Genomic DNA, 18,170 nt, shown 5'->3' on the forward strand with positions numbered 1-18,170 from the left:
TAAGGTTTTAAAACCATGAAAAATGTCTCTAAACTTCTAAAGTTTTGATAAAAATCATAGAGATGGACTGGGATACGAGAAATCTAAATAAAAATTCAAAACTCATAAAAATATATCTATAAGCTTTACAATATTAGATTTAGCTCTAGTAAAATGAACAAATATCTAAAAAAATATACAAAAATTCGCAAAACATCCTAACTGATTACTAAATGCATTTGGAAAGCTTCCAACATTGAAACCGTAAGATGCAACCCACATTAATGTAGTAAGCATTAATGTATTTTGCATTCATGCTAGTTGTATCTCATATTTTTAGCGTGGGAAGTTTATAAAACATGTTATATATTTATTACAATGTTTCAGGAGTTTACCATGTTTTTTGGGATATTTTTCTCATTTTATTATAGCTAAATCTAACTTTTTTAACTTCTAAAGATACTTTCACGAGTTTTTCTAAGCTTACAGACATTTTTGTGGTGTAAAAGTATTATCAAGTATTTATCAAAAAAAATTATTAACTAAAAAAAGAACGACTACCTTTAAAACCACTTCAATCCACAACAGAGAGGTAATTTGAATAGTTTTAAAAGTTGGGGGCTAAGTTGTTTGGTTTTAAAGTTTATGAAGAAAAGTCGGACCGAGACAATAATTCAGTGTGGTATAGTAGACCTTTTCCCAAATTCAACAATAAACCCTCCTTGAAAGCTGACCAGGCCTTCCCTTCTCTCTTCATCCAGGCCAGCTGACCAGGCCTTCCCTCGAGCCTCTAAACTTTTGAAGTGTGATCCCAACTCCATCTCATGTAGTGACGTAGTCCGGTAATCTCAACATTAGCACCTTGATTATGCCTTCGGGCTCCAATTTTTTTTTCCTTATTTTAATAAAAAAAACTAAATTTTAAAAATATGCTCCAAACTAAAATTTCAAGAACTAACCTTTTAAGTCACGACACACGTTATGGCGCAACTCACCACCTAAGTCATGTCACTGCATGTGTGGCATGACTCGAGATGCCACATTGGCCTCTCAAGACGGAACCGGACACGCGGAGACGTGGCAGACTAAGGGTGTGTTTGGTTGAGCTGTGACTGTAGGAAAAAACTGCTGTGGGCTGTGAGCTGTGGGAAAGCTGCTGTGGGCTGTGAGCTATAGAAAAGCTGAAAGCTGTTTGGTTAAACAAGTATAAAATATACCTTCTATCTTTATCTCTCTTAAAACAACTATGGAAGAGCTTTTTATTCCACCAATTTTGAAAAAGCATAAAGCCAAAAGCCAAAAGCAGGGTCAAACCAGCTTTAAAAAATATACTACGGAAAACAACTGCTTCTGAAAAAACAGCCTATTTGATTGTGTTTTTGGCTTTTGGGGCCAAAAAGCCAAATCCAAAAGTCCAACCAAACGGACCCTAAGTCGCACCATCAGTTGTAGGCTGTAGACTGTAGTGCATATAGGCTATATGCAACCGCCACAACGTCGTCCATTCTGCTTCTTCCTACCAGGCCTGGTCCGGATGTTTCATTGGCCTTGAGCGAAACTAAAATTAGGGCTCTTTAATATAATTATTGAAAATTGGGGGGGGGGGATACCATACCAAAAGTACTATTCATCGTATAAAACAAACCTATTATTACTTTAGAGTTAACTCGACGCGAATTCATGATGATGTTATCATTATCAAGCGTTCCAACTATTTCTTATTAATGTATATAAGGTTACCGTACCGTCTAACACATCACGAACATTGTATAGTCTCTCAGCAACTAGACGAAGGTAAGCACTAAGGAATAACCAATTAATTGTTTCGCAAAAAAGGAATAACCAATTAATTAGTTTATTATTCGTGGGTTGTTGCGTTGTACAAGCAATAATCGATCATCATTTACACAGAGTACTGGCATAGGCATAACTACTAAATATTACCTTTTGTGCTGTTTGGATCTTTTTATTTGGAGGAATTAAAATCTACTTAATAAATTAAGTTATTTGACTTAGAATTTAACATTCCACCACTTTTTTAAGTTCACATACAAGCTTATCTCAAATTCATACTGTGGAAGATGAAAATTGATTCTACATATCACCATTGTATATTTCTACTTTGCAACTTATAATACGCTCTTCAACTCACTTCCATATGGTAGAAATGCAACACATAAGTATTTCTCTCGTATAGCCAACAATGATATACAAATACAATCCATATACAATCATATTAGCTTAATTAATATATGTCTAAATTATGATTATTAAAATGAATTTAATTCCAAAGATCCTAACGAGGCCTTAGTTCATAACATCTTGCTATCAAGTGATTCGGTCTTGGTGACCACTAGCCAGCGATTCGGTCTCGGAGCTGTTCGGCTGATGGTTTCTGCGGCTAATAAACCGGCTAAAGCTGATTTGTTGTGAGAGAAAAATATTATTCCATGGTTCATAAGCCAGACTGATAAATTCAAGCCAACAAGGCTTGGTTACCTTTTTTTTTACCGAATGATAACATAATTACCTCTCTCCTCGACCAATGCACCACCGCATATGTTCTAACGTAGCAGCTCTAGTCGCGTCCAACACATAGTGGCATTTGAGTTGAACCACGTGTCATGACATGATCCACTGGTTATCAGAAATTTAGACCCTATTGGTTTCGCTAAAATTTAACTTATGCTGATCTGTTGTGAGAGTAAAACACTAATCGTTTGCTGAAAAATGCTGATAGTGCTGAAGAACAGTGTGTTAGTTTAGGACATGTTTTTTAGTAGTTTAGTTAGAAATCGAGCTGCGGTAGTTTTCTGCAACCAGGCCGGCGATCAGACGAAAGCGAAGAACAGAGCGCACCTGGCGGGACCCCGGCCGTTGGTTGACTCGTAGCCCGTGACCCAGCCGCCTGTCACGAGCCCCCTCTCATTCAGAGCCTACCTCTGAACTGTAGGCGTTTGACGGTTTCAGTATCCAAGCCCTTCTTGTTCATCTATGAGGGGCCGACTTTGGTGGCGGTCTGGCGGATGAAGCCGATCCTTTTGAGATGGACAGTTAGGCCCTCTTTGGCAGGGCTCCCTCTGGCTCCGGCTCCATGCTACAGTGCCAGAGGAGCCAGAGCCGGAGGAGCTAGAAAACGTGGCTTCTTCGGGCTCCTAGTTCATTTCACGGGGAGAGAGAAAAACAGCTCCCTGCTACAGTAGCTAGTTTAGAGGAGCCGAAGCCCTTAGAAGCCTTGCCAAACAAGCTCTTAGACACCGCCGCACCGGCGGCACGGGCGGATCAACAGCATCGTATCCTGCTAGCTGCCACGTCCGCCCACGGATCCCATCGGATCTAACGGCTGCTGCCACAACCGATGGGCGTTATCCGTACGAGGCCGCGGCTCCACGGGGTCCTTCCACGCGCCCATGCCGCTCGGCTTTCCGTTCCACTAGAAAAATTGGCGATCCAGCCAGCCCAACGTGCTCCGAGCGATCGAGGGCAGGTGCGAAACGACGGAGGGACGGCCCCGGGCCGGCGGGCTATTAATTGGCCGGGTGCATGCACGGGCGTTTTGGCAAAGCGCGCGGCGAGGCGTCTCGTCTCGTCTCGTCACGGACGCTCGGGCGCCCGCGACTTCCTGCCTTCCCGGAGATAGAAGAGTGAACGCGACGTCGGGACCCGCCCGCCCACGCCACGTATAAAACGCGCGCCAATCTCCCCCTCCCACCCCCTCGGAACAACAACACGCGCTCGACGAGGGCTCTCTTCTCCTCGCCCGCCCGCCCGATCGGCTTCGGCGCGCTATATATCCATCCACCAGTAATCATCCTATCCGATCAGATTGCATTATCCGATCCGCCCGATGATGCTGCTGTTCGCGCCCCACTCCGCCGAGAAATTCAGCGCCCCGATCTCCGGCCTCCGCTCCCTTCTCGTCGTGCCCGACGCCGCCGGCACCCGCGGAGGACGCGTCGTGACGCGGGCGGCCGTCGCCGCGCACGGCTGCGATCATCGTGAGGACGTCAAAGAGAGACGCGACGACGGAACCAGCCTTGGGCACGGCGAGGATCTCGAGACAGCAAAGGAGGATGATAATATGGAAGCAAAGGATAGGGAAGAGGCGAGAACGGAAGAGGAAGATGAGCTGGATGGATTCTGGGTGTCGTACGGGCGGCGGTGCCCGCGGCGTCGGCTGCCCCCGCCCATCCCGTCGCTGGTCGCCCGCGGCGCGCTCAGGCGGACGCGCACCTACGACGGGCGGCTCGTCATCCGGATAGTGCCCGTCGTGCGGCCGGAGTGCATCCGCGCCCGGCGCCGCCGCGACCGTCCCGTCGAGCACGAGGACGATCCTCTGATGGTGGCGCCGCCGCCGCCGCCGCTTCAGGAGCTGACGACCGCTACGCGGGAAGATGGCATCATCAGGATTATTAATGTTGCACAGGCGGACGACGACGTGGCCGCGCCGGGTGCAGGAGAGGGAGTGCGCCACGTAGAGGACGCGGTGGCGGCAGCACCCGCGGAGACGCTACCGGCGGCGGAGCCTCCGCCGCGAGTGCCCTCCGTAGGATGCTTCGAGGAGGTGTTCAAGCTCGGTTCCATCGGTAGCTGCTCGCCGTACCAGATGATGCCCAGCCTGAGGATGGTGCATTGAACACCACCTTCGAATTGGGACAAGAAATTTTGTATCTCCGCGTGTGTATATATAGCGCCATGCATGTAAATGATAAAAGAATATGCTCTAGTTGGCGTATGGTGAAGAGAGTAGCTAGCTAGTAATCTAACGTAAAGTTGGTCTCCGTATGGAACATGGTAAATTGGTTGTCTCCATCTTCGCTCTATGAAACATGGTAAAAATGGCTATATCTCCATCTTCACGAGGATGGAACAAAGACAGTTTGTTCGGTTGGCTGGTTCGTATAGCTGCTGATTTGTGAAGAAGTACTGCTGGCTAGTTTGTGTGAGAAAAAAAATACTATTCCGGCTAGAAATTTACGATCGTTTACGATAAGCCACAGCCAAACGAACAGACTGATGGAACACGGCAATCTTTAGAGGACCTTTCCGGTATCTCTGGTATAGTACTATACTCCGTATGTCGTTTGTGTATAGGATTAGTGGTTGGGCGACAATAAATTAAGGGCTATACAACGTAAACAGGTTCAAGTGACAGTATTCAGACAGTAGTTACTAATTAATTAAGACTATCTTGTTGAAATCAAGTGCTTGAATGTGAAAGAGATTGAACATAAAAAGAAAGCTCGACTACAATGTAATTAACACTGTTAAGAACATATGGTAGTTAGGGAAGCTTCGGCTCGGTAATGATGGTCCCTCGCCACCGTTGCTGACCGATCTTAATGAAAAACAGGCCAAATGCCCGATCGAGAAAAAAAATAAAAAGAAAGAGAAGGAGAGCGATTGATTGCTTTATTGACCTTATTTAATTTGGTGCATATTACTTCCTCCGTCCCCGCATTATAAGACATTTTGGTTTTTTTAGATACATTGCTATTACTATGTATCTAGACTTGTGTATATCTAAGTGTATTACAAAAGTTATGTATTTAGAAAAAATCAAAACGTCTTATAATTTTGAGATGAAGATAGTATTGAGCCGACAATTACTAATTAAGACTTATCTTGTTTGAAATCTGAGTGCTTGAATGTAAACTAGAGACATAGATTGAACACAAGAATAAGAGAAAGAGTGCCTTATTGCTTTATTGATTGATCTTGTTTGTTACATACTCCCTCCATTCCCAAGTCCACTTCAAATTATAAGTCGTTCTGGTTTTTCTAGGTTCATAACTTTTGTTATGCGTTTGATATACATCATGTCTAGAACTCTAGATACATAACTTTTGCTATGTATTTAGATTTAGAAAAGCCAAAACAACTTATAATTTAGAACGGATGGAATATTATTTACACATGGAGAAGAGACATGAGGAACATGCATGACCGTTCGGAGGCATCCCTACCGAACATCGGTGACGATGACAAAGGCTCGTCACCAAACCGTGGACAAACTATTGGATGAGGTCACAGTTGTTGATTTGGTGCTTGACACCCCTCCCCTTGATCGAATCTAATCTTGTGATCAATTATATGTTTGGAATCCTCCCAAAACTTATAGGTGAGGTAATAATATTATTGATATGATATTAAACTCCTTAAAAATCTGGTGACAAAAATAATGATAAATGATACGACATAATATAGATTTATTGTCCATTGTAAACTCATATGAGAAAAAACCTATCATCCATAATATGATAGTGATAATGAGACTAAGATACCTGCGGACTCGATGATGAGGTAAACTCATATGAGAAAAAACTGTCAAAATGTAGTTTATTTTGATTCATAACTTGAGAATTTTCTACCCTATGCAACAAGACACTTGCATAAATATCCTTTTTCCCGCACAATGCCGTGAATTGTTGGAAATACTTAACTCACATGTGGTATATAACTTGTCAAATGGTAAGGACATAAGAAAAAGAGGAGGATGGGGTCATAATATTATTAGCTGGAATTTTGGTGTTATAATTATGAAATCTCTCGTGGTTCTTGGTCTCTTATAGGTTGTAACCCAAGGAGTAATCCTGTGAGTGCCGGTATGTTGTCACGCAAGCGCAAGGAGCAAGGATTGAAAGTAACCATATGTGGAACTACTGGTAATGATTGATCATGTACAACTACTAAGTACTAACATTCCAAGAAGGTATGTGTATATTTGTATCATCCGATGTGTAAAGATCAAGTGATTCCTATGAATTTTTACTTAGATTGATTAAAGAAGGTTCATTGATGTGAACTGTAGCACTTCCTAGATTCAAAAAGCTGCATCGATGAAGTGTGATGCCTAGGGCAATGAGAACAGTGAGGAAGAAGGATCCCATGGTGCACATGAAAAAAAAAACTATAAGGACGTTGCTTAATGAGAAAAAAACTATAGGCATGTGAAACAGTTGTCAAATATGAAGCGCATATCCCCAAATAGGACTGTCACGCAAGTACATGCCACAAAACGATCAACTGCTGTAAGTCATGATATAAACATGGATTTTGAAACAAGATCTGGTGGTTCCATGCCTATAATTCATAAATGCAGAACAAGTGAACGAGTTAAAGTAAAAATTGACTCTCTCATTGAACACAAAGCTAGAGAAAAGAAGATAGTGAACGCAGATAAAGGGGAAACTAACTCTCTGGCGGAGGGTAAGCCCTTATGTGCTTCAAGTATGTGCCTACAGAAATTTCCTTTTATCTTGGTTGTTTAATGTCAGTATCATGACATTTCAAGGGGGCTTAGTTTCAATATACATTTAGTTCTGTGCCACGTTTAGATTTTAGTTCTGATGTTATCTGAGGTTTAAGTACACTAATAAAGTGACCTTTTCTGTTCATTTCCAATGTACCAATAGATGATGATACTGGACGCAGTCTGAACGAGAACAAAGGCGTAATGCTCACCATTGGTTCAATTGTGAAATATTCAAGACGCCCAGCACCTGCAATTTGTTGGACGTGAGTTGTCTCAGCAACCTTTACCTTCATTATGGAATTTTTCTTATGTCAGTAATAAATTAACTAGACATGGTTTCTTAATTATATGGATGTAGTTGCCACCAGCTTACAACTGTTTCACATGAATATGTATTGGTAAATGTGGAGGCTGTGGCTTATTTTTTTCATGGGCAATACTTCCATAAATCACCATATTATACTTTTGTCGAGAAATATTTCTAGATATTTCACAATCAGATTTAGACTGCTGAATATATCTGGAAGTTTCTCTGCAAGTATCATTTCACCATGAACTTCTTTCGCATAATACCCTAATGTTAAGCTTGTACTGTTCTGAGTTGATTATAATATCTTGCTGCTAACCTAAAAGACAAGTTGTTCATAAAAGACAAATGCATTTCTTCTATGGTTGTCACTGACGGAGCCACCCTAGCGGCGGGGTGGGGCGGCCGCCCCAGCTACCGACGGCATCGTCCCAGACCCCCGGACCCCCTCTTCTTCCTTAGCTTCGGCTGCTGAGCTGCCGAGCAGAGGCTGCGCCGCCGCAACATGGCGCCGAGCGAGAGCGAGCCACGAGCACTGAGTAGCGAAAAAGACGATGACCGGTTCGTTTTGCAGGGGCAGTGGGAACTGGGCCTTTTTTGTCACTTTAGATTAGCCCAAGTGCCCAACAAGAGCCCAATTTAGCTCCCCAAATCCTCAATCTACCAACACCATCAGGCGCTCGCGCTCAGCTTCCCGAATCCCCAATTCCGCATCGACGCGGATGCCGCCGCCCGCTGCTAGGCGCCAGTCGTGTCTCGCTGCCACCCCACTCGCCGGCCACCACCGCCAGCCGTGGCTCACCGCCACCCCACTCGCTGGCCGCCGCCAGGTGCCTGCGCGGCCCACTGCTGGTCTGCCCGCCGGCGCGCCAGGAGCGATGGAGGGAGGAGGAGAGGAACTTGGCGCCGGGGCCGGCCGCGACCGTGGATAGGTTAGCAGCAGAGCAGGGGCAGCAGCTCCGCCGGTTACCTCAATTTATTCCGCAAATTTGAGATAACATCCTGTGCTGTTCATCCACCTTTTTGCCATAATTTGTGTGATTCTAACTTTTTCGCTATAATTCGTGCAATGTAGTATGTGAATACGATGCGATTTGGGCCATAAGTTTTTTCGATCATCTTCGTGTTATAACTCGCCCCAGCTATAATTTTTTTCTAGCTCCGTCATTGATGGTTGTGGCAGCTAACCTATATATATATATAAAGATCTGGTTCCCCGGCTTTGTATCAATAAGCAAGATAAGAGTTGCAATCTTACATGCGCGAGAGGCGCTGTCATACAGCAGACCGCCGTATGAGATACCGTGAAGGACCTAGGCTAATTACTCACAGAATGTTGAGCAAACCTTTGGTAACTAAGTACCACCCCCCCCCCCCCACCCCCCACCCCACCCCACCCCTGCTGAAACCCAATCAAAACACTCATCCTTAATCCTTGTGTAGACTGCCTGCTCCGGACTCCTATCTCCATTAAAAACCATAGCGTTTCTCTCTTTCCAGATGTGCCATAGAGTCAGAATGGCTATTGAGTGTGCCTCTTTTGTGCCCCAGTCAGTCATTGCCATGAATCACTCTAATTTCATATATATAAATAATGTTATATGTATTTCTAATGTTTAGCTTTCCTTTGCTCTTTAGGGGATGCTTTCATGTCTTTTATGCTGGCACAAAGCTAAATCTTGGTGAATTTAAAGCCCAGTTTCCTTCAAAAGTGTCATCCAGAGTTTGTGATACTATCAAGATGATACCCAGTGATCTACAGCTGGAGTTATTACCACGAATGAATGACTGGCCAAAGTCTTTTGAGACTATCCCTCCTGTTCATGAAGACATTGGCGTGTTCTTCTTTCTTGATAAACCTGTTGGGTAGGGTTCTGGTTCCGGTATCAACATTTTCTCCCATAGAAATGTGCTGAAACATATATTTTACTAGTCAATAACTGTGCTTTCAGACATTCAGTGATTTTGTTCCTAACTTGCTTTGTAGGTGTGAAAAGAAGCACTCTAATATATTAGCAGACTCCAACAATTATGTTCTAAGGGCATATATTGATGGCATAAAGTTATTGATATATTCCTCGGAAGTTCTTCCGCCTGATTCTCAGTGTTAGTGATTCTATTCTTTGTTCCTTTTCATGCAAGAAAATAAACCACCTGCACTAGTTTACAATGCTTCTTCCCCAACTAATTTGTATTGTACACCTGGAAATAAAGTACATTTCAATATTCTGAAAAGATATCAAATGCATATTTTGAGATTCTTATTTCTACCGTGGTAATAGGGATAGATGGTGAGAACTATTTATGGGGGCTTTTTGTGAGGTCGAAAGGAAAGAGTGATCCTTGGCAATTTGGTTCAACCACTACTTGATGATCTGGTTTTCCTGGGCTTGCTAATGTGCAAGAGCATAAAGGTATATGACCAACCTGTAAATTATGTTGCCTGGGAAAGATATGGCTGATGCTTCTTTGACACAGTTTTGTTTGATTCTTCTTCATTGTTGATCCACTCATCTTTCTTCATTCTTTGTTTGCCTAATTGGTTTGGATATTCTTAGAGCTCAACTGTGTGACAATTGCTATAGTTGTTGTCTACCGAGTGATTTATTTTGCCCTGCATTGACAAACGATTCTTTAATAAAATGGAAAGTATAACTTCAAGTATGCTCTTTCAAGTACTTTTCAAATTAATTTGATCCCCTGTAAAAAGGACTGACATGATAAAACCTAAGTGAGGGTTTTGCATCTGACCCATCCCCTTACTCAGATTTGGTGTGAAAAAGGTTCATATTAAGATATTTAAATACTGTTGCCCTGCGTTATTTCTTAGTAATTTTTTTTATTTATAAAAATTGTCATCATCATGAACTTATGAATTGGTGGTTTAGGGTTACTGATGCATGGAGGGAAGTTTAATCTCTGCAACCCCTGGACCTCTGTTATGTTATCTGGTTCTGATAGTTGCACTGCCTTGTGGAGAAGAATATAAATTTTTCTATTGCCAACTTCACTTGTAGTAATTCTATATCTTGAGAAAGTTGTGAAGCGTCTTCCTCCATCTCATTTGGTCAAAATGATTCCTCACAGGTAGGCAAATCCAGAGACAGTCAAGTGGACGCTCCATTACATGTAGCAGGCGGCAACCTTCATATGCTGTGCAGTCATTACATTTTCTGTATCCATCTGATTCTGACCTCATGACCGAAGCGTGGAAACCTGAGCTCCATGATTTGGGAGGATTCAACCGTGCTGGTCTATAACAATACATGATTTTAGTTCAGATGCTGAAACTAGCTACTGTAAATTAGTCTAACAGACTCTTGCAACCTGCAACCTGCTCTCGAGATGTATTGACTGTTCGCCACATTCTGGATATTGATCTTGAGATGCTGAAACTGAGAATTTAGGGTGCTGTGGTGTTCTATACTAAGATGTGTAAAACCATGCATATCTGTGCAAGTCCAAATCGCAAGATGGATGTGTTGCTGTATGGATAGCTCGCACTGATAAATTGATGCAAGCTTGTTTCTATTCGTTGGCTTGGCTTGCATGATTCTGTGCCCTGCAATATTTTTTTGGATGGAGGGGCGTGCTCTTCCTGTCTGGGTTTGCTGCTTGAATATCAAATGACAGAGGTAAGATTGCTTGATGTCGTCTCCTCGATTCTTTTTGAAGCTCAAATATGTCACCCGTCGACCCTTGTGAAGACGATATTTTGCTGCAATGGCAAATGGAACAGGATTGAAATTGTCAGGGACGGCGGCTGAAGCGTAAAGACTAAAGACTCGATCAGGAATGGGCCTGGGCCGCCGGTCCATGGTGAACTGTCCGTCCGTCAGCCCAGTGGCCCGGTAGGGAAGAAAGCAGACGGTGGAGGAAGGCGCCGCGTGCGTGTCGTGCGTGTTCGACTGCCCGTGCTTGCATGAGGCAACACGTGTCCACTCAATTCTGAAAGCGGCGACGCCGGCCACCCAAAGCAGGCGGTGTGCTTTCCGTTTCCCAACCCGACGTGGCAGTAGCGGCCTCCTGTATCGCAGCTGTCCGTGGCCCCTGGACGCTCGCATTGAGACAAATTATTATATTATAAGATAAAACAAAACAAACACAACAACGCCAGTGACAGTGAGGTGAATCGGTGCTGTTCCGGCCTACGAGTGCAAGGTGCTCCGTTCATCTGCACTCCATGATAGAAATCTGCGAGTACAAGTATATATACCAACATGCTTCTGGTTCTTTTTAAAAAATCAAAATAGTGCTGCTTAGTACGGAGTCGTATTTGACAGCCAAAACATGCCTCCAACTAAATATGTACTGTAGTCATGTGTAAAATCCGTACTTTTGGCTCGTGACTCGTCGTGGCCGACCTCATCTTTCTCAGGGCTTGTCTAGCGCGTAAAGTTTTAGGGTGTCATATCGAGTGTTATACGAGCGTAAAGCTGCTGGACGGGACAGGACGGGAGGGAAAAAAATTATTGGCAAAGTACCTTTTCTCAGGAGCAAACAGGTGCAGTATCATGGAGGGCGTTGACGGGTACCGAAGCACGGCGCTTGCCATTTGTCACGTCGTATAAAGGCTCTTTTTTTTGTACACCATGATGATTGGGTATCTCTAAAGAACTCGTGCGCTGAGGCACTAGGCTGAGTGAGAGGTCCGGCCCTTTTTTGCTAAAGACGACGATGGATACATAAACCTCATTTGTGCTCCTGCACTGGATTAACTTTGTATCGCCGCGTGATCCATCGTACGTTGCAGTTCAACCAGAGATTCAAACTTCAATTGGCATGAAGCATTTGGACGATTTGATGATGTTTGTTAAACTTCAATTGAGTTAACGAATCATACGCGTAGGGAGCGGGACCGCATCTTTGCCAGTTGGCAAGGCGGCACGGGGATTTTTATTTTTGTCTCTAATAACAGGCGGGCTGCGGGCGGGCGGCCGCTCGGCACGGCGCACGCTCCATCAGCGTCTGCGAGGCATAGGGGCCCACGCGGACGCGAAGGGACCAACGGGTGACACACAGCGCCACCACGGCCACGTGGGGACCACCACGCGCGGTGCCTCGAGTGGGCTGTGTGTGCCTGTGCGGGGACTCTGGTCGTCGTATGAGCGGGATGGACCGTTGCTGTTAAAAACTCCATTAAACAAACCTGTGCAAATAAGCCGCCAAGTCCTCCATTTCTCAAATATTCTACAGAAGCTAGTACGTCATAGTTTCATGTCTCTACCTACCGAATCCGGTATCAATAGTTTAGACAGACTATCAATGATGAAGAAGTATACAGCCTGTTCGGGAGGCCGTATCGTATCGTGGATTATTTACTGCTGGCTGGTTTGATGTGAGAGGAAAACACTATTCCCGACTGAAAATTTACAATCGTTTACGAGCAAGCGAACAGACTGATAGTTTTAGATTGTTTGGCACGTAACCTGGCCATTGCATCATGGTAGTCACAATAGCAATATGCTCAACAACAACAATAATACACCAAACTATAGAAGTTTATCGACAACTGTATACCCAAAGTGGGTAGCAATTATAATTTAATCAGGTATGACAGAGAAGAGGAGTATTGTTGTGGTCTACTATGTGTAGTTGGGTTCCAATTAAGCTAAATACTACACCGATCACCATGGCTAAGCCTACGTTTTATGTGTCACTTATAGCTAAAACTTGGAATGACCATTTGAGACCCTATTCGTATTTTTCATTGAAATAAAACCCAAGGTTGCAATTAATAGCCATAATTCAAAAATCTAGTTTTGGATTATGACGTAAAGAAAAAAAATCAAACTGAAAAAATTCTGAGCCTTGGTTATCTTATGGCAATGTAATCTCTCATGTTCCAAAGGAAAGAATATATTCATATGTTTAATTTATGGTTGGGCTTGGGCAAAAGAAATTTATAATTTTATCCTAATTACTACTATACCAAGTCCAAATAGTATACAACTTGTAGATTATTCATAAAACAATGTTGAAGTAATATAATATCACACTTTTAGTCTCAGCATGTTTTATGTTTTAGACTGATGTCCACTTGCTAGTTGCCACGACACCCAACGCTGAACATTCTCCTCTGTCAACAGCTGTTCGTTTCGACCTATTCATTCATACCTGACTTATAATCCATAGTTGACGATATTTTTCTCTAACGGCAAATCAGCCCGGAGCCCTGCCTTTATACAATTCAGCCGAAACGCTGTTGGAACCACTGCCTTTTGCGCTAGCTTCCAGAGCATCACCACCTCCACACCACCGCCCCAGCTCGCTTCCCTCCCCGCTACGCGGTCGCTCACCACTCACCACTCACCACCGCTTCCATGCTCCCCGCGCCGTCTCCAGCTCGCGAAACGTAGCTCCAGATCCTCTCCCCCATCCACCGCACCGCATTACCCTCAGATCCACCCCGCGAGCTCATTTCAGATCCACCCATGCGCCTCCCGGTCCTTTTCGCCCTCCAGCTGGTCGCCTTGGCGGCGGCAGCAGCTTCGGCGGCCGAGGCCGCGGCGACGCTCTCTTCGAGGATGGTGCACCGTCTGTCCGACAAGGCTCGGCTGGAGGCGGGCCCGCGTGCGGGGTGGTGGCCGCAGCGCGGAAGCGGGGAGTACTACCGCGCGCTGGTGAGGAGCGATCTCCAGCGGCAGAAGCGGCGGCTCGCGGGCAAGTACCAGCTCCTCTCGCTCTCAAAGGGCGGCAGCACCTTCTCCCCCGGCAACGACTTAGGCTGGTGCGCTTCATTCCCTGCCCCCGTTGGATCTTCCGTCCCTCAACTTTTCACTGTGAATGTTATAGTGTTAATAACATTTTGAATTCGTACTACGAGACAGCTACACAAAAAAATCGGCGTTATTATTATATATAAAAAGGATTAAATTTCTTCTACCCGTACGGGTTGCATTGCCATTTTGGTCGGGATAGGCATAGGCTGTGTTTTGCTGTTTTTTACTGTCAGAGCTAGCCAGCTAGGTACTACTAAGTTGTGTTTTACTGTTTTTACTTTCGGAGCTAGTACGTGCTTTGCTGCAAAAGTTGTAAGCTAATCTTATTTCATCTACCTTTCGGTGTGAAGGTTATATTACGCTTGGGTGGATGTTGGGACGCCTACTACCTCCTTTTTGGTTGCATTGGATACTGGAAGTGACCTGTTCTGGGTACCCTGTGACTGTATCCAGTGTGCCCCTTTGTCTGGCTACCGTGGAAATCTGGTATGCATCCCCTTTGTTCAGTAGCTTGATGTTAATATCTGAAGATGTCGTATTGTGACACAGCTGTCAACTTGAGTTGAATCTGTTTTTTTCCAAAGACATATTTGACTTGTTCATGCAAAATTGCTGGTGCAGATGATGACCTGACTCTTCACATTTCTATTACGTAATGCACAAATCTCGGTTGAAGAAACTAATACATGACATGCAGTTTGCTTTAATTTCATTGACTATGGAAATTATTGGAAAAAAATGCAAAGCGGTTCTAAACTTGGAAACTAACATGACTGATCTCTGATCTATAAACTTCTCATCGTGTCTCTGCAGTCATCTTCAGTTTAAATTTCACTATAGTCACTGTTCTTGGCCGCATGCAAGTTGTGGCGCAAAGTATGCACACCATTATGTGACCCTAAAATACCACATGAAAAATCCATCTATATTTTGATGGAAAGTAATTTCCCAACCGCTCGCGTTCAACTGCAATTTTGGCAGTGCAATTAAATTTGTGCTACCACCAAAATGGCACATGCGTCATGCTATAAATCTCATGTAATGGTCCAGTGTAAGTTGCACAAGCACACCTACAATTCATTGCCGATTTTGGCTATTACCTGAGTGACTGACTTAGGAGTCCAAGTGGTGGTGTCATGTGTAAACTTTGGTTCTCTTCAATTTTGTTCATTTTAAGTTCTATTTCTTCCTAACAAGTGCAAAAACAAGAGGTGACTACCATATATTTAAGCAGTTTAGTGCTTATTTTCAGTGATTGATTGGCAGGTGCTCCGTCATAAATGGAGCATCTATTATGCAGGATAGAGATCTTGGAATATACAAGCCTGCTGAATCGACGACAAGTCGGCATCTTCCTTGCAGCCACGAGCTATGCCAATCAGGTTCAGGCTGCACAAACCCAAAGCAGCCTTGCCCATACAATATTGACTACTTTTCAGAAAATACTACCAGCTCTGGTTTGCTAATTGAGGATACACTACACTTGAACTCCAGGGAGGGCCATGTACCAGTGAACGCTTCAGTTATTATTGGGTAATTTTCTGCCGCTTTCTGTCAACAGGAACTTTGTACTTTTGCTTCATAAGCAAATACTGTTTCCATGGCATAAAGGAGTAATGCTACTTGACAAATCACACTGTCCTCACATGGATCGTTGTTAGTGAACTACATTTCCATTGCTGCACATTTACTGGTGAAGTACTCAATTACTCTGTACACTTTGTAGGTATCGGATCTGTGCATTTGCTTAAAACATTAGTATGTTTAGCCATAGCCACTCGCCCAGTCCTTACCTTTTGATTTCATCTTGCTTTGTTACTGAGCTTCAATGCAATCTTGTAACAAAATAATTGGAGTTGCTCAATAGTCGATTGTCATGATTTGCTGACTTTCTGGCACTTAGTTTTACTGACATAGTGTGTCCTTCGGGTATAGCTGTGGTCGAAAGCAAAGTGGTGACTATCTGGATGGTATTGCACCGGATGGACTCCTTGGCCTTGGAATGGCAGATATTTCAGTTCCTAGTTTCCTTGCAAGAGCTGGACTAGTTCGGAATTCCTTCTCGATGTGCTTTGAGGAAGATAGTTCTGGGAGAATTTTTTTTGGAGATCAAGGGGTGTCCTCTCAACAGTCTACACCGTTCGTTCCTCTGTATGGCAAACTGTGAGTGGCTCAAAGTGATTAACTCATGAACTAATGCAATCAGTTTTTGCAGTGGTTCTTGAAATTCTTTAAAGCGGCACTTACATCTTTCTTTCTTAATTTTCCAGTCAAACTTATGCTGTTAATGTCGACAAATCTTGTATTGGACATAAATGTCTTGAGGGTACTAGCTTCCAGGCCTTAGTCGATAGTGGAACATCATTTACTTCTCTTCCTCCAGACGTTTACAAGGCTTTCACAATGGAGGTGGACATCCACGCATTTGCAGCTGGTTTGCTAATGGATATTTTTCAGTAAATCAGTACTAATTTCGTATAAATTTCAGTTTGACAAACAAATGAATGCTTCAAGGGTGCCTTATGAAGACAGTACCTGGAAATACTGCTACAGTGCTAGGTAACTTCTGGCTTCATTTAGGTCTTAGTTTCATTTCTCTGATTGTGTAGAAGGAATTCGCTGATATGTGATTATATGCAGTCCTCTTGAGATGCCTGATGTGCCAACAATAACCCTGGCATTTGCTGCGAACAAGAGCTTCCAGGCTGTTAATCCTATATTTCCATTTAATGACAAACAGGTATGTCCTCTTTGTTGGGCAAGGAAAAAATAGTGTCCTCAAAATCAATCAGCCGAGAATGATGTATAGTCTTGTCAAGTGAATCCTAATTGGCTAATTGTGTCCTTTTGCTGTCAAGTCTAAGCTCCTGAATGGAAATGTGGCTCAGTTGAGCTTGCTTCCATAACATACTGATATATAATTTGATCTGAGTTAGTATATTTAAAGCCTACATGCATAACTTAGCTAACATAAGTATTCATGTTTCCACATTTGTTTGATCTTAAAGTATGTGCAGGATAAATGCTTTGTTTAGTTTGCATGACTGGTTTGCCCATAGACCCCTAGAATATGATGTTTTCGTTTAATTATAAATGGCCTTGGAGAGGGGATTAGGAGGGTACAGGTTCTTGGGATTTAATGAGCGACCCTTTTATGAGCGAGGTCTTATATAGTTGTAGATTACCATTCACATGGAATTTGTCTGTAGCAGCAGATCATCTTGTATGCTGATTTATGTTACAGGGAGCGCTTGCTGGGTTCTGCTTAGCTGTGCTGCCATCAACAGAACCTATTGGAATTATTGCCCGTAAGTGCCCAAATGAATCTGTGCGGTTTGTTCTTTTGGTTTTTAGTGTTCATACATACAATATAATTTTCAAATGCAGAAAATTTCCTGGTTGGATACCATGTTGTCTTCGACAGAGAAAGCATGAAGTTGGGTTGGTACAGCTCTGAATGTAAGCCATCTGCCAGAATAGACCAAATTCTACCATTCACCTGGTACTCCGGAAGTCTTAAATATGGTAACGTCCATTCCTGTGAACGCAGGCCGCGACGTTGACAACAGCACGACCGTGCCGTTGGGCCCATCGCAGCACGACAATCCAGAGGACCCGTTGCCGTCGAACGAGCAGCAGACTTCCCCGGCCGTGACGCCTGCAACGGCAGGCACTGCTCCGCTCTCCAGTGCAACGACGAATCTACAGATGCTTCTTGCTAGCTCATACCGGTTGCTGTTACTGACAACGTCCACTGTGTTCTTCATCTCATGAACAACTGATATTATACTAATCGATAGCCCTGTATATTGTATGTGCTTTATATATGGTGTTTTCTGTTGCTCTAGAGGTTAATAGATCAGCTGTATTTTGCCCCCATTATTGGCCCTTTGGATCCCCCCTGTCC

The 18,170-nt window shown here is 43.7% G+C and overlaps 2 protein-coding genes across 3 annotated transcripts; both read left to right on the forward strand.

Moving 5' to 3' along the window:
- The first annotated feature begins 3,829 nt into the window (after nucleotides 1–3,829).
- LOC136466136 (uncharacterized) lies at nucleotides 3,830–4,615 on the forward strand. Its single transcript, XM_066464594.1, has 2 exons — nucleotides 3,830–3,968; nucleotides 4,068–4,615. The coding sequence occupies exons 1-2, from the start codon at nucleotides 3,830–3,832 to the stop codon at nucleotides 4,613–4,615; spliced, it is 687 nt and encodes a 228-aa protein (XP_066320691.1).
- Nucleotides 4,616–13,750: 9,135 nt separating this feature from the next.
- Nucleotides 13,751–18,131, forward strand: LOC136464471 (aspartic proteinase-like protein 1). 2 transcript variants are annotated; one of them, XM_066463418.1, is made up of 10 exons: nucleotides 13,751–14,271; nucleotides 14,614–14,749; nucleotides 15,564–15,796; nucleotides 16,199–16,426; nucleotides 16,534–16,672; nucleotides 16,752–16,822; nucleotides 16,904–17,003; nucleotides 17,508–17,571; nucleotides 17,651–17,722; nucleotides 17,814–18,131. In XM_066463418.1, the coding sequence occupies exons 1-10, from the start codon at nucleotides 13,976–13,978 to the stop codon at nucleotides 18,035–18,037; spliced, it is 1,563 nt and encodes a 520-aa protein (XP_066319515.1). In that variant the 5' UTR covers nucleotides 13,751–13,975; the 3' UTR covers nucleotides 18,038–18,131. The 2 variants fall into 2 exon arrangements, with proteins under 2 accessions (XP_066319515.1, XP_066319516.1); XM_066463419.1 differs by having other exon boundaries at nucleotides 14,134–14,271; nucleotides 15,530–15,796.
- Nucleotides 18,132–18,170: the final 39 nt, after the last annotated feature.

This window comes from Miscanthus floridulus, chromosome 7 (assembly GCF_019320115.1).
Source record: "Miscanthus floridulus cultivar M001 chromosome 7, ASM1932011v1, whole genome shotgun sequence".
Taxonomy (NCBI): Eukaryota; Viridiplantae; Streptophyta; class Magnoliopsida; order Poales; family Poaceae; genus Miscanthus; species Miscanthus floridulus.